The 24426-nt window shown below is 39.8% G+C and overlaps 1 protein-coding gene across 7 annotated transcripts in view; it reads left to right on the forward strand.

The window, feature by feature from the left end:
- SIPA1L1 (signal induced proliferation associated 1 like 1) overlaps window positions 1-19632 on the forward strand; it is a 199478-nt gene extending 179846 nt beyond the window's left edge. For 6 of the 7 annotated variants that reach the window (XM_085062215.1, XM_085062220.1, XM_085062219.1 and 3 more), the window contains 8 exons: window positions 1510-1949; window positions 8060-8299; window positions 9380-9545; window positions 12241-12484; window positions 15447-15593; window positions 17812-17926; window positions 18403-18484; window positions 19239-19632. In XM_085062215.1, coding sequence (XP_084918341.1) covers window positions 1510-1949; window positions 8060-8299; window positions 9380-9545; window positions 12241-12484; window positions 15447-15593; window positions 17812-17926; window positions 18403-18484; window positions 19239-19382 — 1578 coding nt within the window. In that variant the 3' untranslated portion in view covers window positions 19383-19632. The remainder of the gene's footprint in view (window positions 1-1509; window positions 1950-8059; window positions 8300-9379; window positions 9546-12240; window positions 12485-15446; window positions 15594-17811; window positions 17927-18402; window positions 18485-19238) is intronic. The other variant, XM_085062218.1, reaches the window with a different exon arrangement.
- The last annotated feature ends 4794 nt before the right edge of the window (window positions 19633-24426 follow it).

A 24426-nucleotide genomic window follows, 5' to 3' on the forward strand; every position in this document is an offset into this window, starting at 1 on the left:
GATTACTAATTCATAACAACACATATTATTTAAAAAAGAAAACACCAAAGAATCCTGAACAGTAACACACCTGTCTTCATATTCTTAGAAGCAAAGACTAGTTTTTAAATTTAGATTGACCTGCTTTTCATGAGATGTATTAGACTGCATAGTGATGTAATACATAACTCATTAGCTTGAGTGCAAAGTGCAGCACTGAAATTATTAATGCTTGCATTATTCTGGTTTAGTCATTGTTAAAGTAAAGCTTTATTATGTGGACAGATGGATGGGGCAGTGATGCAGTTCTTAATGAAGAGAAAAAACTTTAACTGGAGATAACTAGGAGTCCAGATCAGCTTCATATTCCTCCTATTTTCCTGTCAATTCTTGCTTTAGTACATTAAAAGACATGAATGCTGATGATTTCTTATTCTCAGTACACATCTGTTCACTATTTCCTTCTGAAAACAGAAGCAGGATCTATTTCTTTTATATTTGTCTGGGATCTCTGTCTATGTCTGTGCAGTAAAACTCCAGGGGCAGACAAATAGGAAACTTTCAAGTCTCCTTTCCATCAGTTCTCTTATTTGCAGGCCATCTGGTCATCCAGCAGGTCTGTTGCCTATTGCTTCAGTTCTGACTCCGTAGATGATCAGAACTTAGATAAATTCTGTAGAATTCAAATGGATATAAATACCCCAAAGGCAGGAGAGATACTAAGTTATAAGTGTATGACAAGAAATTCTTCCTGAAATGGGATATTCCACCAATGCCCACTATAAAATTGGCAGCATTCAGTTTATTTGTAATAGTGGGCCATGACCAAGGACAGGACATACAAACCAGCCAGCCACTGGCATCCCCTGATGGGATAATTTAAAAGCATTACATTAAAGCTTCCTTCCATGCAATTCTGCTTTCTGGAAAACAATTTCACATTAGCTAAATGGTGTTTCACTGGTCATTTGCAAAGGACACTTCTGCTGAGGAGGAAAGACACGCTACAGCCAAGAGGAGGAAGGGCAGTAGTTATGCTTTGGCTTTTTCATTGGCAATTGGATTATTAAAATAACATGCACTTTCTCTGGATTGATTATGTTTCATGTTCTAAAACATTGCCATCTTAAAATGAGAATATTTTTAATTATTGTAGTTATAAATCAAGTTAAAGTCTACATAGCTCAGCCAATTTTATTGGTCTGGGCTGAGCAGTACTGTGCTTGAAAGGGACCGCCATAAGGTATTTTGGGACAAAATACAAACGACTCTGGCTTTTCCTGGCTTCCAAATCTATATGAAAAGATTTTTTTTTTAATGTGCACTCAGAACAGAGGATGTGCATTGTGTTGGAATTAAATTTTTAGAGTTTATTTGTCTCTTCAATGGATCCATCCAGTACCTGCAGGTAAAATAGCTCCCATTGTGCTGTGGTGGCTTTTGTAACCCTTTATTTCCTCTTATCCATTGCCATAATTTTGAAGTAAACCTACAAGTGTGGTTTTTTTTTAATTGTTATTTCTTCTGTAGTCTGACAGCCACTATTCCAGCCATTCCAGCAGCAATACACTCTCCAGCAATGCCTCCAGCGCTCACAGCGATGAGAAATGGTATGACAGCGGAGAGCGCACGGAATCAGAGCTGAACAGCTACAACTACCTTCAAGGGACTTCAGCTGATAGTGGCATAGACACCACTTCCTACGGCCCCAGCCACGGCAGCACCGCCTCCCTGGGAGCTGCCACATCTCCCCGCACAGGGCTGACCAAGGAGAAGGTGGCCCCGCTGTGGCACAGCTCCAGCGAAGTGGTCTCCATTGCAGACAGGACATTAGAAAAGGACAGCCACATGGACCGGAAAGCTGAATCTTCCCTGAGCCTGGATATTCACAGCAAGAGTCAGCCAGCCTCCAATCCTCTCACAAGGGAGAACAGTGCTTACAGTCTAAGTGATGCTGTCTCACATACAAGGTAATTTTCACCTCTTGTGTGATTGACCCCTCCATACTCATTTTCCCATTTTCACTCTCTAACATATCAAAAGTGAAAAGTGGATGTTGAAGAGAGAGGGTTCTACTTAGGTTAATCAGTGTTTTTAAAGATTTTACTTTGCAGAATGCTTGAAAATTAACACCACCTTAGTCTTCACATCTGATAGTGTTTATAATACTAAAAGCCTTTAACGGCATATTCTGTACTAAACTGCTGCTACTAAACTACCTGTAAGACAGACATGTCTGATCTGTCCATGGGGAATATATTGCACCAACTGTAGTTCACGTGTGGATCATAAAGGAGATCAATCCGTGTTATTAACGAATAGTTTAATATAGGGTTCATCTTTAGTCTTCCAAGTACCTATTTCAGATGTTTTGCAATTTTCCCCCACTCTTTTTGTTTTGAAATCTACTTGCAGTTGGTATAGTCAATACTGAGGGCAAGTTGCTTGGGAGTGCTAGCATGTAGATCTTAACCTTGTTCTGCTTGCAAGCTTGTGGATATGACATGTTATGGTCACCATACCTATCTCCCTCAGTTCTACCACTTGTAAAATAGGCAATATCAAGTATGTGTGTAATGTGCTTGAGCACCTCAAATGGAAGATACCCACCTTACAAATTAATTAGTGTTGCAAGAAGCAGAAAATACTTTGGACCATTTTCCTAGCCCATTTTCCAAGAAGTATGCAGTGTGGTTTTGAAAAATATTCCTGCTCTGTTGTACTAGCAACAAGTAAAAAAACAGCTTTTTCAGGGAAGATGTGGGATCATTATAATTTTTGTTGGCCTTTTAGAGCCTGACCATTGTATTTTTCTTCTTCAGGCACCTCTGTTTTTAGTGTGTAGCTAAAGTACTTGCAGACTGGAAGTCCAAAGCAATTTCTGGTAATTGCCTTGAACAAAGCTACTGTGCAAGACTAGATGTTTGAGAACAGTTCACTAACTCCTCATACACTAGCTGCAAATAAGAGGTTATCATAGAGACTGTAATGGTCTCTATGTACTTTGTCATGGTAATTCTGACTAAGTAATCCAGTAACTGTGGTCCTACTCTGCCTTACTGCCTCTCTTCATTGGCCATTTTTGGCACCAAAGCTCCTACTTGGTTGATCAAAATCCCAGCCAGGTCTTTGAGACTGGTGTGTTTCCAATAGCTGTGCATCCATTAAGGACTTGAGCAAGTCTGTAGAAAATACTCTGCAGAGGGATTTACTTAAATTTTGGGCATGTTAGTGTGTGTCCCTTTCTTGAAGATAAAAATCTATACGGTGCTTGTCTACAGTGTTACACCTTTTAAGATAAGCATGTTTATGTGCAATTTTTAATTCAGCAGAATTTACCACGTGTCCTGCGGTACTTGTCTGAATGTAATTGGCAGTGACATGAAATGTGGCTAGCACAGGTCTTTCCCATGAGAACTTTCTTCTGTGTTTTATAAACAAAGATAAAGTTTGGATGTTGTTAGAACAGTGTCTCGAGATTTGGACAGTTCAGGCCTGGCCAATCAGGCCTAGGAGGAGGTTTCTGGCTGACCAATCTGGGTGACCTCTGAAAAGTCTATATAAGTTGGATTCAAAATAATAAAGCTCTCTTTTTCTATGCGACGCTGAGAATCCGGGTTTCTTCTCTGCTAGCGGCTCAACAGCAACATCGAAATGTTGAGATTCTTGTACAAAATGCTGATTGCAATAAAGTCGGTAGCATTTTCATTTGGAAGGATTTTTTCTGAAACTACTTAAAGAATCTTGGAAAATTTACATAATTCTTGGAAGCTTTATTTTGAAGCCTAATGGGAATGGCATCTTTGTACATCTGAGATTCTGGTTTCTTCTTTAACACCAAATAGAGTTAGTTCACTAGAAAAGCTTGAGAAATTCTATAGAAAGTAACACTTAGCAGGGCAGGCACACCCTGACAGCTCTCCTCGTTATCTTCCGTGTGTATACTTTGCAACTTGACTGCAAACTGAAGTCTAGGTTGTTTTCTCATTATTTATTATAATATTGTATCTTGAAACATGGTGTTTTCTCTAGTTGGTTTGGATTAATTGATGCAATGTTTCTCTGATGGTATTAAAATTATTCTGTCCATGTAGTTTTGGGGCTGTCAGTGAAATTTCCAGATAAAGGTTTCTGGGCTTTATTGTGTAGAAAAGAGTTGAGGTTTCTTTTTGTCAAGTTTCATTTAAAACTCAGATGATAATAATGCAACTCTTCCCAAAAAGGAGTAGTAGCAGTTTGTAGAACACACATGGGGCATGATACTTGGGAAATGTAGCAATACTTGCATATCCATCGTTTGTTGTGGTGGATTAAAAACAGATTGACTCATGTTCCTGCTTTATTATTTCTTATTTTTGAAGACTAGAGCATGTGTTTGCCTCACAATAAATCAAAGGCACAGTCTGGGATAAAAAGCTTTGATTTTGTTTCTTGTGGCATCCTCGGTTGCTGGTTGCACACTGAACAGCAGTGGAACCCTAGGTCACCCAGCTGTTTGCTCCCAACTTTGTCATAGCTTCCTCTGTGGAGGCACAACAGCTTGGAGCTGGAGGCTGGTTCAACTGGCACTTCCAAAAGACAAGCACAGATTATGGAGATTATTATGAAGATGCCTGTTTCAAGGAGGTGAAGGAGGGGAGATGTAACAAAGACACTGAACAGGCTACTTTTCGTGAGAAATGAACAGCTTAATTGGTGTGTTTCTCTATCAGTTTCTAAATTGCTATCCTTTGTTGCTTCTCACTTCTTTATCTTTTGCCTGTGGATGCCATAGTGTCTGTAATGTCTTTAAAGTCAGGTTTCAGAGCAAGAAGAAAAGGAATATGGCCCTAAAAAGATCTCTGTGACAAAAGAAAATAACTATAGATTAGAGTGCTTGTGTCTGTAGAAGACAGGAGTGATAATTACTGCTCAGATCATTTGGTGGTGCATAAAAGAACTTGTACCTGAGAACTGGTGGCAAAATGTAAATTATAGTGATTAACTTTTACAGCAGAGCTTCTGGCTGGGTTTTATTTTTCTTTTCCACCCCCATTCCCAAAGTCCTTCCTGATGATTGTGCAGATTTCTCATAGCATCCCAGGAGAACTGCATTATGTAGGCCAGTAATTATACAGAATCATTATAGCTGAATGTCATTAAATGAAGCCGTATGTGCTGATGGCATGAATTCCTTACCAAAAAATGAAATCATACTTTCATTTCCACCTAAGGTATACAGTTTCTTATGGTCATCTTACCAAAATTAAAAGGATAATTTTGACTATTTGTAATCAAATACATTTTTCATTACTTCTGATAATTTTAATATACTTAAAATATTATTTCATTGTTGTAGAGTGCTTTTATGAATGGCTCATCTGCAATTCTTGCAGATAATCATGTAGTATTTGAATGTTTTCATAATTCAATCCTTGGTGTCTCAGTAACTGAGGTGGGAGATAGGGGACCAATAGTGACTATCTCTGTGTCTTGAGAATGAGGACTGAATCTCTTCCAGATAAAGCTAAGCTGGTCTAGGCATCTGTTACAGTACGATGAATTCTCTGCATGCTTCCTGGTGTCAGATATTCTCATAACTTCCCATCGCTACCATAGTGCTCCAGCTCTGATTTACTTTTTGTAGAGTTTATCCAAATATGCTCACAGTTAACAACTGTGTCTCTTTTCCTGTCAATATCCTATTGGCCTGCCTGTGTTTACTGGTAGGGTGAATAGCTTCAGTCATATTCACAGTTCTGTTGTTCCTGAAGCAGAATATCCTCTCAAAAATACTGTGTTGTAAAAACCACAGCTCAAAATATGCAATGCACCTTAAAGAAAACTGTATTTAAATTTGTATGCTAATTTTACTAGCATTTGCCAGGCCACTCTTGGCGTTTACTATATGATACACATTATAATAAATATTCAAGTAATAATACTTAAAATACACAATGTGTATTTATAGTATGTTATATAATATTTTATTATAGATACATATGCATCTTATATAAATCTTATGTAAAGCATAATTAACATCAGTTTTTACTTTCTTTCCCTAGTAACATTAAGGATCAACAGCATTAGCCTATCTAGGAGCTAGTTACTGTTTTTTGTTAACAAATGGTTTGTCACAACTAGCACTTCTTGAAGTACCTGATAGATTAAAAAATTCTGAAACGTGGTCAGAGATTCCTTTCTCCTTTTTCCCTACAGTGAAGCAAAAAGACTTTTCCACTTCTTGAGTGTATTTAGAAGGGATTAAAAATGGCAGTTTGTGCTGTGGTAGCGATACCTCACAGATGGGCTGGTTTACTCAGCATGTGTAAGGTATTTTTTTTCAGTATTGAAAGAGACAAAGGGGGAATGAAATAAAATTTGCTGCCTATTCTCCTAGCTCTTAATTTTTTCTACTTTCTTGCTGTAAATTATGCTTACTTGTACCTGTTCCAAATATGAAGGTTGTGGTGTGCAGCACCAAATACATGGGATTGATGGACAGCAAAATATCTTCCTGTGTTTTCTCAATCTGCTGTCTTTTGTATAGGCCTCTGAAATGTACAGATGGAGGGAAGGCAGAAATATAATTCCTTAATACAAGATCTGTATTATTGTAACTCGATCTACATGCATGGGGAGAGGTGCATCTTGCCCCTGATGTGAAGGTCTGCACAGCACAGGCTGCAGCAGATAGTGCTGTTTGAGGTGGGAAGTCCACCCAGGCTCTTCGTCAAACTCACAGCACTTCATTGCTGGCAATCGTGGTGCTTAACTTGAGCCACATGAAAATGAAACATATTTCAGGGTGATTCTTTAGACCCCATCTGTCAATGAAGGAAGAGAAGAAACTCCAAAGCTTTAATTCTCCCTGCATATCTGAGATACCTAATTTAAGACAAGGAGGATCACCTCCTTAGGATATTTCTTCATTGACTGCAGCAGGAGCCAGACAAGTGGTATAGATTAGATAACTGACTGCTCGAGACTAAATGTAGGTGGTATTATTTTCCCAGGTGGCAACATGAACTTAACCTTGAATTCTTTTTTCTGTTTCAGTAAGAGAGATAGATGTGAAAATGCATTGTTTTATTAAGTTATGAAAAGATTGATGAAGAACTTTCAGCTGAGCTAAGGAAGAAGAGCTTGTTCTGTGACTTTATTTAGCCTTACAGCTAATTTTTATTTCTCAGTCAGAAACTGTTCTTTACCATGGGGCCATCTGTTTCAAGTTCCTTCACTGCAGTGTTGGAGACAGGGATGAAAATGTGGATAAGCTGTAGAGAGAGCTGGTAGAAAACTGGTCTTCAGATACATAATGCTATTTCAGTATTAAAGCTGTACACAAAGCTTTCCTGTTACTGTATTTATAAATGACTGACCTTTTAAGGTTGTTATAGTAAATATTATTTAAGGCCTAGCACTCCTGATAGGATACAAGTTCCATCAGATTCGAATATCTGCATAACTAGAGAGTATCTTCCATCTACAGCTTCTCTCCTTCTCCCAACAATAAGCTGCAGTTGGTCATCCCCAGCTCCATTTTCTGTTTTGACAAACGATGGTATATATTAGATATCTGTTCTAATTTCTCAACTTATTTTTTTTTTCTTGTAAATGGTAAAAAACTGTTTTTCAGGTAAAATCTAGGAATCCCTGTTTTGAAAGCTGTATGGGTTTCTTTAGTTTGCTGTGGGGTCTTTAAAGAGATGTTTCCTGCTAAGTTCCTTCAAAATGTGCTTTCTTTTACTGCCAGGAACTCCTGCAAGAAATTGGACTTGGATTCTTTTTTGCTAATTAAACTAAAATCTCATTTATAACTTTTAAGTTGCCTGATGACAATGAACTGTAGATTTCCCATTTTTTGAAGGGTGGTTATATTGTATCCCTAGAGGTTGCTTGCAAAATTTTTCCATTACTATGTGAGATGGTTTTAATGAAACAGTGGTGGAAGGCCCTTAAGAAGAGCAAACTGGTTTTGCTACTCTATCTGCTGTTGAAGGGTAACCTCTTGTGCCCAGAATCCTGCTTCAAAATCAGTTAAACAAGGCCCATATATACACATTTGAGACAGTTTTTGTCTTTATTGTTGTTCTTCTAGTACCATGAGCTCACGACACTCTGCCAGCCCTGTTGTTTTCACCAGTGCCAGAAGCTCACCTAAAGAAGAGCTTCATTCTGCTACTTCTCCCCAGCTCGCGCCTTCTTTCTCCTCCTCCTCTTCCTCCTCGTCTGGTCCTAGGACTTTCTACCCTCGCCAGGGTGCGACTAGCAAGTATCTGATCGGATGGAAAAAGCCAGAAGGGACAATAAACTCAGTGGGGTTTATGGATTCAAGAAAGTAAGACTGGTTTTTTTGTTCTTTTGTTTGATCATTTGCTCTAAGTGTAAAAGAATAATTTTGATCTGTGACAGTTCTCTGTAGAGAAGAGCTCAAGACTATTTAATACAATGCTTCATCTTCTGTAGAACTTAATCTCTAATCTAGTCTTCTGGAGTAGGGTTTAAATATTTGATAGTTGGCTAATCTCATTCCCTGTTAACTTGTAAAAGTTGGGGGGTTTATGATTTCTAGAGAGCTCTGTGGATTTCAGTCCTATTAAAGCTTATCTTTTCTTGGGACTTCTTAAAGGTGACTCAAAACACTATTTAAGCAAATATTAAAAATCCTCTTATTGGAGAGCCTGAGTTTTACTTAAACCTCTCATCCATGTAATAGTGCATTAACTGTGCATGAACTCTGGCATTCCACGTTGCCATGTTAAGATTGCTGCCAGTATCCAGTCTAACTGGCTCAAAGCTTAAAGCAAGCCAAGATATCTCAGCATTACAATATGCAAGCATCTCTTTGGAAAAGGAAATTGAGAAACAACTTACTAGTGAAAATATTGTTAAGTATGACTTAAAAAGCAAGTGGTTCAGAAAGCCCATTTCAAAGGAATTTATTAAAACCTTCTTGACTGTTACTGAGTCAGGCACAGTATCCCTTGATGATACCAATAACTTGCTGTCAAAAGTAAATGGTGAAACTTTGTGATAACTACATTGTAAAAAGCCAGTTGAAATATTAAAGAAACTTGGTGATTTGCTGCTTTTGGGCTTACTGAAGACACATTTTTTTAGCTTTGAACAGCATGCACAGTCATTTTAATGGATTCGGTCCCTTATTGGGAAAATGTGTTACATTAACCCTTGAATTATTTTATTGTATTGCTGATTGATGTTTTTAAACAGGCTTAGTGCTTCCACAGGTATCCACTAAGGTGAGTCTCTGCTGTAGTAGTGAGACTTCTTCCATCCTCTGTGCCCTCTACTTAGTTTTCTTCTTTTAAAACCTTGAGGGTGCTATAATTCTTGTTTCATTCATGCCTCCTGCCCCAGGGCTTTGAGACCTGAATGTGTCTGTTCCATTTCATTTAAGACGTCACCAGAGTGATGGCAATGAAATGGCCCACCCTCGTCTGCGGGCGTCGGCAAGAGACCTGCGAGCATCCCCAAAACGAGCATCCAAGTCCACTGTCGAAGAAGAGCTGAAGAAATTGATAGATCTTGATAGCCCAACACCGGAATCCCAGAAGAATTTTAAGGTATTTTAAAGAGAGAGAGAAGGATCTTTTATATTCCCACCCATAACAGGAAAATAAAATGCAAGGTATTCCCTGAATTCTCATAATGGACAGAAAATAATCTGTTTGTAAGCAATTACTGGAGAAATACATTTGGTGAAAAGTATCATTATTACACTCTCTGCAGTATTATTACAAATTTGTGTGCAGATTTAAAGCAGCTAGTATGCCAAATTGGAAAGAACATTTAGTACTGCTGGGTTATGGAAAATCCTGTAGTGTTGTCTTACATATTTTAACTGTTCTTCTCTGATTGCATCGCTAGGTATGACTTGCTGACATTATTGAAACTCCTTGCAAAAAGCATGCTTTTATACTTCACTAATCCTGTTATCGAAAAGAATCCCTAAACTTAAGCATATATTTTTGCGCAATAGTTAGAAACATTTCCTGATGTGTTTCAAATTATGTTGAATAACATATAAGTGCATAAGTTAATTTTTAGAATCCATAATTTGGAAGAGAATATCTTGATTTCTAGTCTCCATGTACAGCCAGTGCTTGTCATCCAGAGCCCAAACTGTTTCCACAGCAACCATGCAGAAGAGAGAGCTGTTACTTCTTTTTTTGCTAGTAAAGACCTGAAGCGGCTTATTAAAGCTTGAAAGCGCAGGTTCCATATGCAGGTTATTTGAGATGTTGCTTTTGAGGCCAGAGATAAAAAAACTTTGTCATTGGCAAGATACCTTTTCCTTGGGTGTGTGGTAGTTCTGAGGGGGATTGGGGCATGGGTGATGTGAACACCTCCTGTTGGTTGTTTTGAGCAAGAGAATTGTTCTGATTCCAAGATACTCCATTCTGTTTAAAGAGGTGACCTGACGCCCATGAAAAATGTGTATCTTCCCAAGTTTGTTATTTTTCTGCTTTGGTGTTAGTGAATCAGTTCTTAGTCTGATCTTTACTTCCTGGTTGCACTTTTGATAAATTTCAGCAAGTTGAAAAAGTTCTGTCATATCAATAAATTGCATCTTTTCCATTTTCAAAGTAACTGTTAATTCTGCCCACTGTGTGATTTGGATTTCATCTTAAAGAAAAAGTCATACAGCATAAAATTTTTTGACCCTTTAAAAGGGAAAAAAAAGGAAAGAAGAAAAAGAATGATAGTGGCCTGCATTAGTTCTCTGTACCAAAAATCCTCCTCCTTTCTGTCTATTGGCTGACAAAGGCTTTGTTTGCCAGTAGAATTTGTTTTAGTTTGTGATTTTGTGTGTCTTATGCATCTTTGTATTATCTCCCCAGCCTTCCTTATCTTCTTACATACAATTTGGCATTGTATCTTCTTGGACAAATAGTTTCGGGGGTTTTTTCTCCTTCCCCTACTCTGGTACCAGAACTTTCCATTATCAGGAAAAAAAAAACCCAGCAGTTCAGTCTTCCATATGACATACTGACAGCGGTGTACCACAAGTTGTCATTTCTGTAGTGTTAATGGTATATGCAGGTTCATACTATGATGGGCAAGTCCCGAAGGACGCAACACAGAAGGAAGGATTTGATAATAGAAAATGGGCATGAGAAATAGAAAGTTGACTTCTTTATTTCCATGTCTTTTCATGTTAGCAGGGTTTTGGAAGTAGTCTTAATTCTGATTCTTAATCATAAAACAAACATGTCCAGCAATCTTCTCACATTAAAATTTGTAAGCGGTGAAGGGATTGCCAGATTGTCTTCCTGTGTACACCACCAATAGTCCCGCTTCCATGCTCTTCTCCCACCTTGCAGTGGGATTTTGATCTCAGGAATAGAATACTGTCTGTTCAAACATTTTTTTCCACTCTCCAAAAAGAAAGGACTATTTTTATGTGCAAATGAGCAACTCTGTTTTTAATTGCTCTTTTTGGAAAATGTATTTTCTTTTTTTTTTGTTTGTTTGTTTAAACTCGTTTACAGACCAAATGAGGCTCTGTAAAAATTCTTCCATTGAAGCCTTTGGACCAAATTTAAACCAAATGGTAAAGAAATGTTACGCCTTAGAGATAGTTATGTTGCTACAGGTTTCATGAAAATCAGAGTCTCTGCTGCTGGGAATGGTCATGGATAGCAGCTCTCTGGCTTTGGCCTGAGAGCGTGTAACTCCAGGCTACCCCAGCATTGCTTTATCCTGTGTGGAGCATGGAGGAAGCTGGGATGATGGTCAGGGTAAGACAGAAGTTCTCTTACTCATGGGACTATTTCCTTACTTTTGATTCAAATACTTCTGAAAACCCACAGCAGTGGTGAGTGTTCTAGTTGTTCAGTAATAGGAGACTTCTAATTAGCTGGCATTTGCTGGTGCTCTGCCTGCAGGAAGGCAGCCTCCCCTGGGCAATAGTAGAACTCTGGTTTGTGCAGCATTCAGGCTCTTTTTGTACGCATTTCTCAGCTGCATGTCAGCTCTGGAGTCAGCAAGGGTTGCATGAAATTTCCACTTCAGGAGAAGTTTGAAGGGTATTTAAAAGTTAGAATGTGAGATAGGCAAAAAAAAGATCTATATGTTACCTAGTTAAAATCTCCTTAAAAGCCAGTTCCTTTAGTTCTTTTTCCTGTCCACTCTGAAAAAATGCTATGTTAACACTTGATTTCTTATTTAAAAAAAGCTTTTTAAAAATGATTCCAGAAGTTTCATTATTGATTTTTTTTTTCTCATTTCTTTTTATTTGTGTTTATGAATGTATAGTCACACACTCTGTCCTGTCAGTCTCCCTTTCCCAGCACTCCTACCACAAGGCGTGCCTTGCAAAGGACTTTGTCAGATGAGAGTATTTACAGTGGTCAAAGGGACCACTTCTTCACCTCACGGGCCTCGCTCTTGGACCAAGCCATGCCAAATGATGTACTATTCACCAGCACCTACCCTTCTCTCCCAAAGTCGCTGCCATTACGGAGACCATCCTATACTTTGGGAATGAAATCATTACATGGTAGGTGTATTTCCCGTTTTTCAACTTGCAAAGGAATTCTTCGTGAATCATCTTGGGGGAAAATGTTTGTTACAACGATGGGTAGTTCTGTCTTGATTTAGCTAAAATGAGGAGAGTCCAGTCACATGACTGAAAATATAAAATAGGACAGGAATTTTTTTCTTCGCTTCAGTGGGTGTAAAATGGCATGACTAGTCAGGCATTTGCCTTGAAATTTGCCTCACTGGCTGCAAGTTTCTGCCATTTCTTCCAAGAGTCACCTAGATCAGCTGGACAAATGGACAAATAATGTATGCCTGGTTATCCACCAGACAGAACTTCAGCTGTCACTTCCTTTAGTGTGGGATTATGGGAACAAAATACAATTAGGAAAATAAAGATCCAAAAGTGGATAAATACTAGTGGACATTTGAATATACAGTTGCACCAGATATGGCTTTTATTGTGCCAACTGTTTTTAAATTCATTCCCTTACCCTATTTTACAACACTTGAATTGCTTTAGTCACACAGCTAACTAGAAAAAAGTTATTTGTAAAGTGCTGTCAAGAAGACACACAGCTTTGCCCCATTAGTTTACTGAAAAGTCTCAGTATGATTATTTGATGGGCTGTGTGTTGCTGCATGTGAATGTCTCAGCTAGTGAGAAGGGGAGTTTTCACAGGTTCCCACTGTACTTCATAACTGAGTGTGTTTTCCAGAAATAGAGGTAGATCTCAGATGTTTCTTAAGAAGTACATATCTGCTCTGATTTATTCATGTTTTAGTATGTTTCAAGAGAAAAATGCAAGACTATCAATAGATTCAACTCTCTATAGTGGGCCTTAAGCACAATCTGTATTTAGCTACACAGGATACATTTGACAGTGAAGGCTGATGAAGAAATCTATTTTAAATTCTTTTCATCTGTCTGTTACCACCAGGCATCAATTGTCAGTGTTGAACCTGATATTTTCACGAGCTGTTGTGTCTGTATAACGTGTTTCTTGCATAAGAGTTAGGAAACTGAGCTCTCTTCCTTTCTGTTTTTTATATGTACTAAAATAACTTTCCAGACTTGGTTATGCTTATAACTGGATGGTGGATTTGGCTTCCGAGGGCTTGGGGTCAGAAGATTAATGATGCCTTCTGAGTACAAGTGGAAAGCAGCACTTTGTCTCTTTTCATTTAAATGCCTGTATTTTCCAAAAAGAAAAGTACAAAACATTCTTTCGCTGTCATGTTCTCTTCCACACCACACTGGTAACTCCTCCTGGCACATAACCTTTCTACCTTTGTCAACAAAACATGATTTTCGATTTTCTAGAAAATGTAGGGGCTGTGTGATAAAAGGACCAGCTATTTGAGTGGCACACAAATTGTCTTCCCACACACACTTTGCTGAGAAAAGGATTAAGTAAGCTAGATATTTAGTACCACAAGTATTTGTTGACTCCCAGTTACTAAAAATTCTTTGAATTCAAAGATTCCAGAGCACATCCATTTTTTTTAAAGAGGGAAAACAGCTAAAAATGCTCATATTTACTCATCTGCTTTAACAATCCAGCTTACACTTTTAAAACAAATAGTTTTTCAAATAGTTAGGTTTTCATCTAATTCTGTGTATCTTTTTGCTGATTGGCAATATTTTCATGTTAACAACTTCCAAAATTACTCTTTTGAGAGATAAGACAAGAATCCTCAGTGTTCATATGGAGCTGAAATTACACTTACAAAAAGTAAATACATCCAGACATATAAAAAGTAAATACAAACAGGGAAAAAAAGTTGAGATTTCTAAACAAAGAAGTGAATGCAGTGTAGCTTTTCTGGTCACTGTTCCTCAGGCAGCAGTGTGATTTAGCTGAAGTTCTTACAAAGTTATTTTTAGTTATTGAAGTTATATAGTTATTAGACTATCAAAAACCAAAAAAGGGGGGGGAGGGGAAATAACAACTCAAAGCATTTTGGGATTGTATCCTGCCTGTCACACTGTCTTTCTGTTCTCTCTGATCCAAGCAGACTATAATCTTCTCTGCAGCTTCCTCCCAGGGGTCCTGTCCATCTTCTCACCCCATACATCTCTCTCTTCTAAAACTACCTACAAGGTTTTCCAAACTTTTCTTTACATCCTGACAGGAGGGCATGAGAAAGGAAGTTGTTGCTGCTTCTGAGCTCACACATGTGACCAGGCGTTGCACATTTTTTGATTGTCCAGCCAGTAAACTGAAATAAAGTAGATCATTCTTGGTTGACAGTTTGGTGCTGCCCTAATTAGTGATGAAAATCTAAGTGTTTCACTTTCATTGTTTTAATTTGCACAAAAATTACTGGGATTTTATATCCATCTTTCAGGCTTGCCAGTGTTTTTTTTCCATAGTGAGCCATGTATCAATTTACAGGTGGGTGTGGCTATTTTTAGTAAAGATCTGAAGGTTTCATTAAACTGTTGAGAGATGTGCAATGCTCTGAAAGTAATTCTAAGGGTTTTCTTGTGTGACTCATCTTGGTAAGCTTAAGTCAGCTGCCATTGGTTTACAGGATTGTACAGAGGAAAGAAAAATCCCACAGTTGCTCGTTTTTTGTATTTTATTTTTTTTTTACAGAAGCAAATAGGTGTCAGGGATTATAGAAGCCCCAGTAAGTGGCAGAGCCCTCTAAAACTATCTTCAGTTTGTGCAGGGGCAGGAATTGTTGGGTTAGAAGAGTATTGCCTCCAGTCCCAGTGCTGGGGAGTTGGAGATTGGCTTTTGAAGCACTCAGCTGCACAGATTCAGGCAGGTTAGAAAGGAGCTGAATGCCCTGGTTTTAGAAAAATGCTTTGTAAAGGGCTGTGTCTAGTCAACTGGAGTTATCAAACATTCTTCTGAATTTTGGTTCCAAAGTGCTATGCCAGAAGAGTTAAGAGTAGGGCATCCAATTTGTTAAGAAAGCAATTTTGGGGTGTTTTTATGGAATTTATAATCTATTCTGCATCACTCTAGGAGAGTTTTCTGCCTCAGATAGCTCCCTCACAGATATCCAGGAGCAAAGACGGCAGCCCATGCCAGACCCTGGTCTTATGCCATTGCCTGATTCTGCCTCTGATCTGGACTGGTCAAACTTGGTAGATGCTGCCAAAGCTTTTGAAGGTAAGTTTTCAGAATATAATACTTAGGTTAGGAAGCTGGTCTTTGTGCATGCTTGATTAAGGACTGTGGGCTTTGTGGTTGGTTGGGTTTATTTTAATCCTGACTTTTGTTTTTCTTGTTCTCAGTTTTCTACTTAGTCTGAAGTTTAAGCTCATTTAAAATGCCAACTCAAGTCTTAAGAGCCTGAAACTTTGTGTGTAATACTCAGATACCATTTCTTCATACTGGAATTCTTCTGTGCTATGGTTGGGCCAAATCTCTGTGAATTTGGCTGCTTTTCGTTTCATATAAAGCAGTTGCAGACATCACAGCTGGTGTGGAAAAGACATCCAGCACAAAAGTGCAAACAAAAAGTCATAGTAGGGGAAAAGCACACTAATGATTGCTTGATTACTGCACTAGCAAGAAGTATATATAGTGCAGCTGAAGTTTGCTACCAAGATAATTTGGGAAATATGCCTTGTTGGTATATACTTTTTCTTTGCCAGTCTTGCCTTTGCATACCCCAAAGACATAGATTTGTACATAAGTTTTGTTTCATCCTATGGCATTTTCCATTTCCATGGCACTTAGTAAACTGAAGAGAACTGTAAACTGCCTAGATACATTTGAACTCTAAAATTAAATGCAGTTTAGACCAAAGAGAATTTACCTTACTGGAGTCCAATGGAGAAGTCTTCTAGGTGTGTTAAACCGAAGTGCCCATTCCTAATATCTGCATAAATGCTGTCTCACCTTCATGGAAGTGTTTTCACTGATCCTGAATCTTCTAGACCTTATTCAGCATGGTTGGAAAAAGCTGTGAAGTAGCTCAATTTCTCGGCTGTTCTCTGGTAGTAGCCTTACATATCATTAAGACAGTGCATGTCTCTGTGGGAGTTCAAGATGTACTCGTGTCCTCTGCATTGTTGCCTCAGGAGCTGTAGGAACAGCTTGGCTCATACCTCTGCTGTGCAGTCTTAGGGAAGAGTATTCAAAGTAAGCCATGGTCCTCAAGAGGAGATGAATTTGTAGTGATGTTTTTTTCATCACCACATATGGGTGAAACTCAGGTTTTAACACATTTCCCTGTGGTTGGCAATTTCTCTTTGAAGGATCCCCTGGTTTTTGGTGAGATTTATTTGACTGTCCTCATTAACCTGAATGCCTCACTTGGTAGGCCCCAGACTCACTTGCCTTTCTCTTTAGAAGTGTGAATGAACACAGTCACTGTGGTCAAGATAACAAACTGACAGCTCAGATGAAGAAAAGCTGGAGTACTGTTAGCTGGCAGCTATGTCCCACTGCTATAAAAATACATTCAAATTTGACTTGGAGAAAGATCTCAGTATAATCCCATCGGTCATTGGTTGTCACAGTATAATCCCAGTCTCTAGTCTCTGCCAGGTGCCAGTAGGGATTGACACATACCAAGTGATTTGTGATCCTGGACACCTCTTCTACACCATTGATTGGTAACCTCAGCACAAGCCCCTGAAGCTACAAATAGTGGTATCTGTACCAGCTGAAAGAAAAACTGCCTGGATCCCTGAGCTTGCACCAACCTTTAGTACAAAAATTTGCCAAACAGAAAAAGGCAATACTCTTTCTGTTTCCAGTGAGAGCCCAACAGCTGCTAAGGTTAATTTATTAAGCTAGAAGTCTTTATGTTGCTGTTTGTGCTAGGAGAATCCAGAGGTAGGAGCAGTCAGTAGTTTACAGTCACACCACATGTGATAGTGATTTAGAGATGTGTTAAAACATTTGAACAGTTACAGGACAAGAAATATATACACATGGCAGGAAAGAGGTTTCATGTTTCAATCTGAAAATGTTTTCTAAAGCATAAGGAAAAAATTGCCGGTTCTGAAAAATGACATTGGCCAGATTGTGCACAGTGAGCTTTTCTTTCCTCGAGATAAAGGGATTCTTTACGGCGTTAAGGAAGCTAAATATAGTTGCTTAGTTATTGGGTGGTGTCATGCAATTATACCCAGGAAGATCTGCGCAGTGCTGCTTGTGCCAGAGCCAGTACTTGCTTCTTGAATCCAGTACAGTGGAAAACCTGGTGCAAATGCTTGCATTGCCAGTTTGCTTCTGTCAAGTGGACATTGGTGTGTCATAGCATCACCTTGCTTGAAACAGACTGAAATTGCTGAGATCCTGCAGCATAGCTGTTGTGCTGTGCATGAACAAATAATCATTGCTGCTGCCATTGTTTGTATGTTTGCCTTCTCAGTTCAGCGAGCTTCATTCTTTGCTGCTGCTGATGAAAATCACAGACCTGTGAGCGCTGCTTCCAGTGGTGATCAGGCTGAGGACCAGCTTACTGCACAGATAAAGCCTTATACAGGGTAAGTAAATGCACCAGATGTGGAGGCTTCCTCAGCTACAAACCAAGGAAAAGAGTAGGGTTATCTTTATTTGGTAGCCATCTCCAGGCTTTAGGTAAGAACTCTTTGCAAGTTCTCATGAAGATGGAGTTGAAAAGAGAAGAATTATAAGTCCCGTTGAACATTTTTGCAGGCTTTTTCTTGTCTGAGATGTTCATGAACCTGTCCAAATCAATGGTAATTCAAGACATATACAATGAGTTCAAGTAGAAAGAAGTCAAGTGATGGGATGGCCCCAGTGAATCATAAGTTAAATTTTTTATGTTTAGTGTGGTGCATGTGTTCCATGTGCTCTTTATTAATGTTCATTTTGTGAATTCTTGCTGTACCCAAGTGCATACCTTCATAAAGCCACTTGGTATAGACAAAGCTGTTAGCTACCCCATGTGAAGACAGTAAATCATATCAATACCTATTCTGGTTCCCTGCTTCAACAGTAAAGAATCTCCTCCAACTCTCGCCTCTAAAGTGGACCAACTGGAAGGTTTGCTGAAGATGCTGCAAGAAGATTTAAGGAAGGTAAGCATTTCATCTGCAGAAGGATTTGTAAGGCATATATTTAGTGCTCGGTGGTGCTAATAACCGTGTAATCCTGCTTTGCTATGCCAGAGCCTGTGATAGTCTCATCCTTGTATGAGAAAACGACATTTCTTTGCTACTTTTCTCAGGCTTCTAATTATGCATGGCTGGGATGGGGTGTCTCAATTTGTAGGCGTTTGATTCCTCTGCGTAAATTAGGAGGGTGATTCACAGTACCTCCATTCCTAATTCAGGTGACACTGTAAAGGGCTTGAAGTTAGTCCAGATAAATGTATTCTGCTGATGTTGAAAAGTTGACAGTGTTATCTTAACATGTAATTTCTGCTGTGGAAACTTCCTGTATTGTTTTAATGCCTACTTGGTCCAAGAAGGATCTGCTGTAGTGAGACGAAGTCTCTTAGCTGGAAAAGTGTTAGCAGGAAGATTCCCTACCCTTTACCTAGTTAATCAGCACGTCTACATACAGAACAGGTCATGCCAAATTTTACTGGACCACCTGGGGAGCCAGCATCTGTACTAGAATTTAATACAGAAAAATCCTGTTCATGCAAGCAAAACGTGAGGAAGGAAATGTCACTAATGTCCCTTGGATATAAACCCATATGTTACTGCATATAAAAGCCTTTAAAAAGAGTGAGACTTATGCTCTCTTATGAGATTCTTCCAGCTCTAGGTAGATAGTAAGCATGACCTAAAATTTCCACTAAGATCTGTATTTTTCCTTATTCCCAAGGAAAAAGAGGACAAGGCCAGCCTTCAGGCTGAAGTGCAACATTTGCGGGAAGACAACTTGAGGTTACAGGAGGAATCCCAGAATGCAACTGAAAAGCTGAAGAAATTCACCGAATGGGTTTTCAACACAATTGATATGAACTGAGAATGGTGTACGGGGAAGGAAACTATTTGTTATGAATATTATTACTGGGACTTAAGCTTTAATGCCACCTTAATTATGACATGTGAAAGTATAGTCAGAGCAATTCCCTGTTCTTCATCCTCCAATAACCCTTTTTTGCATCTCTGCGCGCACTCAGAACAATTGCAGATCAACAATCAATGTCTGCCTTTTGTAGAAAAAACAAAGTAAATAATTTTAAAAAGGTAAAATAAAAGTTTAACTGCTAAAATGTGAATGTCTATTTTTTGCACATTGTCTCTTTATCTGTTATGTACAAAATTATTTGGAGGCCAGGATCAGGCTTGCTGTTCCATCTGCCTCCATTTCCATTAACTCCTTTCTCTCTGTTTCAGGTAATCTGCTTTTCCTTGCAGCTTTGGCAAATATTATGACATCTAGAAAATTAGAAAGAAATGTTTACTTTACTGCTCTTCTAACATTGTTTTCTGAAGTATGCCACAGACAAGGGGATGTAATGCAATGTTTTAGGTGTCTCCTTAGCAATTTGCGCTTGGTTACTAGTGCTACCTTCCCATACATTGCAGAGAGCGCGTGTCCATAGTGTATGGTTCAGTACAACCAGCATCACAGCTTAGAGAGAGACTAGAGAGGTGAGCCATGGGTGAGGCTTATTATCACACATCTACTGCATTAGCATTTCTGGTGGCCTTTGTTTCCTGTGGAAACAATGGCTACAATTACCTTTACAAACAGCAAAACTAGGCATGCTGCAGTTCATACCATGTCAGGCAGGCTGAGACATAAACAATCCAGCAGCAGTGCTCAGTTAAGTACAGCCCCCTTCCCTTCCGGGGGAGTCTGTTGCTTGCATACATGCAGGAGACTTAAGCTGAAGTTGTAAAGAGATTAAGATTTTTTTTTTCCCCCCGAAAAGTCTCCATGAAAAAACACACAAACCATCACTGTATACCTACCGTCCCATTCTGTTTCTCTGGTTTATTCAAGTTGTGTTTCATTGCATGAGAGATCTTATAAATCCTTTGCTATGGAAGATAGAGGAATATGTAAAGGGGAAATTAGAGATGTGTATTTTTCAAAGCACTGGTACAGGATTGGACCTCTGAAATCCTCAGTCCCCAGAAAAACTGTCTAGCATGAGATTTCCCAAACTGCTTCATGCCAGCAAAGTTAATTTCTTGTTCTTTGAAGGAACAGCTAACTTGCCACAACGTGTTACCTCTACCTTTTAGGTGTCAAAATACAACTTCTAAGCACTGCAGTCTGCACAGGCATTGAACTGTGCAGTGTGCTGAGAAACCTTTTCTATGCCCGTCTGAGGATATAGTTACTACCTTAGTAAATATTGCCTTCCATAAAGTGCAGTGTATTTGGGGGTTAATTTTGAGAGCATCCTCTCACTCCCCTTTAACACATTCTCAAATACACAGATTAAAATCATCTGCATAGTCTTGTCACAGACTTCCATGCTCTCTTGAAATCCCTTTTTCACGCTCTTTAATCTTGCTGCACCCAAGTACACACTACACTTCAACCTCAAACTTCATTTGTGATGCTAATCCCCATGGAGTTCTTCTCTAATGTTTTGTCATGGAAATGGATCTCTTTGGAACTATTTCTGGAGTGCTTTTGTAAAGGTTTAGAATGTCTTGGGTTTTTTAATGACTTGTATGAAGGAGATTTATATAATGCCTGATATTATTTGTAAATGGGAAATATTGCTAACATCTCTGAGCATCCTGAAGTCTTGCTTTTATTCTCTTATTTTTAAGTTTGGTTTTATTTTATTTCAAAAAATATTTTGGGACTTGGGGCAGACTATTTATTAGAGTTTTGCAACAGAGTTCTTCTTGTATGATGCCACTGAAGGCTACTTGTAAAATTCTGACAATAAAACTCATTTTAAAGGTTCTTCTAAACCATTTTCTGATTTTGTTGGATTTGTTAAGACTTTCCAGAGTGTCCATTTCTTCCTACTTTCTTCTTGTACCACTTTTCTCAGTATCTATTGATACAAAAGTTCCATTTTCTATTGGATTCCTAATTTTTATGCCTTTGAAGCCCATTGCTCATATGTAAAAATGACTTAATCTCTCGACTTTTTACTTGTATTATTGTAGAAATGGATTTTCTTCCCCCATTTACAAGGGTTTGCTACCTTTAGCAGTGACTCTGGGCATCACCAGAGTGATGTAAAGGAGAGACAGTGTTTTTTTTATAATTTATCAGGATTTTGGAACTTACTTGGACTGAGGCTAATTTAGGTGAAAACCAAACTGTCCTGACACATCTGCCAAAGGACACACACAGCTTTCAGCGTCTCAGAGCCAAACCTGTGAGCAGGCAACATCAGGTTTTAGGTTTGGGAGGGTGGGGCAGGTAATCCTTTTGTTTTGTTTTCCAGATCTCCATCGTTCACTTAGGGTATGACTTTGTAAGTGTTTTGAACAGATGTTTTTTTTGGCCCACTGGATCAGCATTCCACACAGCTCAAAAATGTGGAACTAGGTCAGTCTGCAGGAAAGCATGTTCCAGTTCAGTGAATAAATCCCTACAAGGCATGTGGGGAAAGAAAATACATCTCTTTCTAGCAGTGAAGTTACTAGACCAAGAGAGCTCTGAAGCAGTAAGAGCAAATAGAAGCATCTGATGAAAAATTGAGGTTGAATCTTGGAAAGAAAGCTAGAAGCTGTCTTACCATTTGTAATTGGATCCTGGTAATTGAGTTGAAGGAGAAAGTTTCCTTCAGGTCAAGGAGTTGCCCTGTCCATATTCATAATGAATTCATGCCAAAGGTTCCCATGCTCCACCACACACAGCACAAGGTGAACCTAGACTAGGGCAGGCTTCAACTTGCAGGCATTTCCTTGCAGCCAGAGCTGTGACTGGCCTCAGCAGAAGGTGGGTGGCTGTGGGAGCAGCGTGGAAAATAGGGGCCACCTTCCTGTTTCACCTGTTTCTCCCACAGAGTAATGTTTTATGCCCCTGGAAACAATTTTGTATTCCTTGTCTACATTCCAGCGCAAAGGTGCTGTCTCCCTGTGACAGTTTTTTGGGTAGCTGGATGTGGCTGGTAGAGTAGCAGAAGTCTGCCTTCTCTCAAAATCCCCTAATCAGGGTGTGGGGGTGTCACCACAGAGGGGCTACAGCTTGCATGATGGGTAATACTCTTATCAGAAGTGGTGCTGGGCATGGGTAACACGTCAGAGGGTAGTAACTGGATGTGGTAAGGGGTGAGCTGTGAGGCACCTGGGAGCAGGGATTGTGAGGGGAGAGGGAGGTGGGAAGGGACAGGGGGACCTTGTTATGGAGTTAAGGGGGAAGAGATGGGTTGAAATGCAACACATTCAGGTTGCATTACTCCTCTGAAAGCATGGCTACTTTACGATAGCCCATTGTTTCTGTGGGAGGCTGTGTTCCAACTCAGTGAACAAGTATTGTGAGAGCCTTTTTCCTAGCTTTTCCTATTGAGGGAAAGGTCCCCATAAAGCCAGTACAACCTCGGAGGATTGACTTGTCTGCTTTTAAACCTTTATGTAATTCTTCTCTCGTCTCTTAGTGCCTTCCATTGGGCTGACAGCTAACAAATCCTCTTTTAAAGCCGTTGGCTCTCTCCTGGCATACAGTTCAGCATGGTGTTAAGTCCACTACGTGAGTAACTTGCTTTGCTGCATTACAGCAGGGGAGCAGAGTAGGTTGCAGTTTATCCGCTGGTATGGCATCCAAAGCTGTATTCCCTGGAGGAGAGATGATACTGTCCCCCCCTCCACTGCCTCAGTTGGAGCCAAGACATGGCCTATGCTGAGGTGTTTACTAATGGATGAGAGCTGAGTGATGAGGTGATGGGACTTGTACAGATGCCTTCACCTCTTCCTGATAATGGCTGTGGTGAGGAAGTACTTGCTGGGCTTCTTAAAGCAACACTAGGGGAAAAGAAGCTCATAGAAATATTCAGAGCTCTGCACTAAGATCCCCTTCACCCAGCAGCTTTGGCTGGGCATGAGGGGAGGGGGGCTGGGAATTTGTGTGAGTTGGACTTGCTGGAGCCCCAAGGCAGGCTGCGGCTGATGGCAGCCGTTTTCACCCCCTTTCTGTAAGGAAAACCAGCTGCAGCCACTGTCTGGGAAAGGCAGGTCCTCTCCCACTGTGTACAGCAGCAGCCTAAGCAGTCACAGTCAGCTTTGGGGAGGCAGAGCTGCTGGAGACCTTGTGGGCTTTTGTCCCACTCAGTAAGCAAGGTCTTGGGACCTTGCTTCGGCTTTTCTTCAACAGTGACTCTGGCCTTCACCAGTGTGATGTAAAGGACCCTCTCTCTGGCTTTTCCTAGGCTTGCATGGATGAACCTGTCTCCCTTTAGAAGGTAATTTCAGTGAATCACAACCGCTTGTGTTTTTCCCAGATGTTTTGTCTGAATGATTTAAAGCAGGCTGGGCTGTTTGTGGCACAGCTAAGTGTGGACAACTAGAGAACTCCTATGGGAAGTAAAACCAGGGTGCTGCAGCAATCTGCATATCCTTACCAAACTACAAGGCTGGGCGCTGCAGAATTTATGATCTGTCACAAGATAACTGAGGTTGGAAGGATCTTCAAGAAGTCTCTTGTCCAGCCAGTTGCTCTGGACTTTATGAAGCTGGGTCTTGAAGAAAAACCTCTGAGCATGGAGATGCATGGTCTCTCTGGGCAATGCATTACTTTCTTCATCAGGAAAAGGTTTCTGTTAGGGTTATTAGTAGAAAGGTGTCACCTCAGCAGCAGCTGTGGGCTGTGTTTTGCCTACGTTCCTCCAAAAGCTCATGACACAGGAGTCTGTACCCTCCTTGAAAGTCCACAACCAGTCCCCTGCCTGGGGCTCGCAGCAGAGCATCCACATCTGCTATTTTCCCTTTGGTGAGCCTGGCAGAAAGGAGAACCCTGCAGCTTAGTGGGTGCTGAGCACTGTTTGCTCCACTCCACTAATCAACTTCCTATAGTCCAGATTTGTTTCTGGGGACTTCTCATTTCTGTATACTCAGTACTGCTTATTCATGCTTTAATCAGAGCCTAG

This window comes from Lichenostomus cassidix, chromosome 5 (assembly GCF_008360975.1).
Source record: "Lichenostomus cassidix isolate B80296 chromosome 5, HeHo_3.0, whole genome shotgun sequence".
Classification (NCBI taxonomy): domain Eukaryota; kingdom Metazoa; phylum Chordata; class Aves; order Passeriformes; family Meliphagidae; genus Lichenostomus; species Lichenostomus cassidix.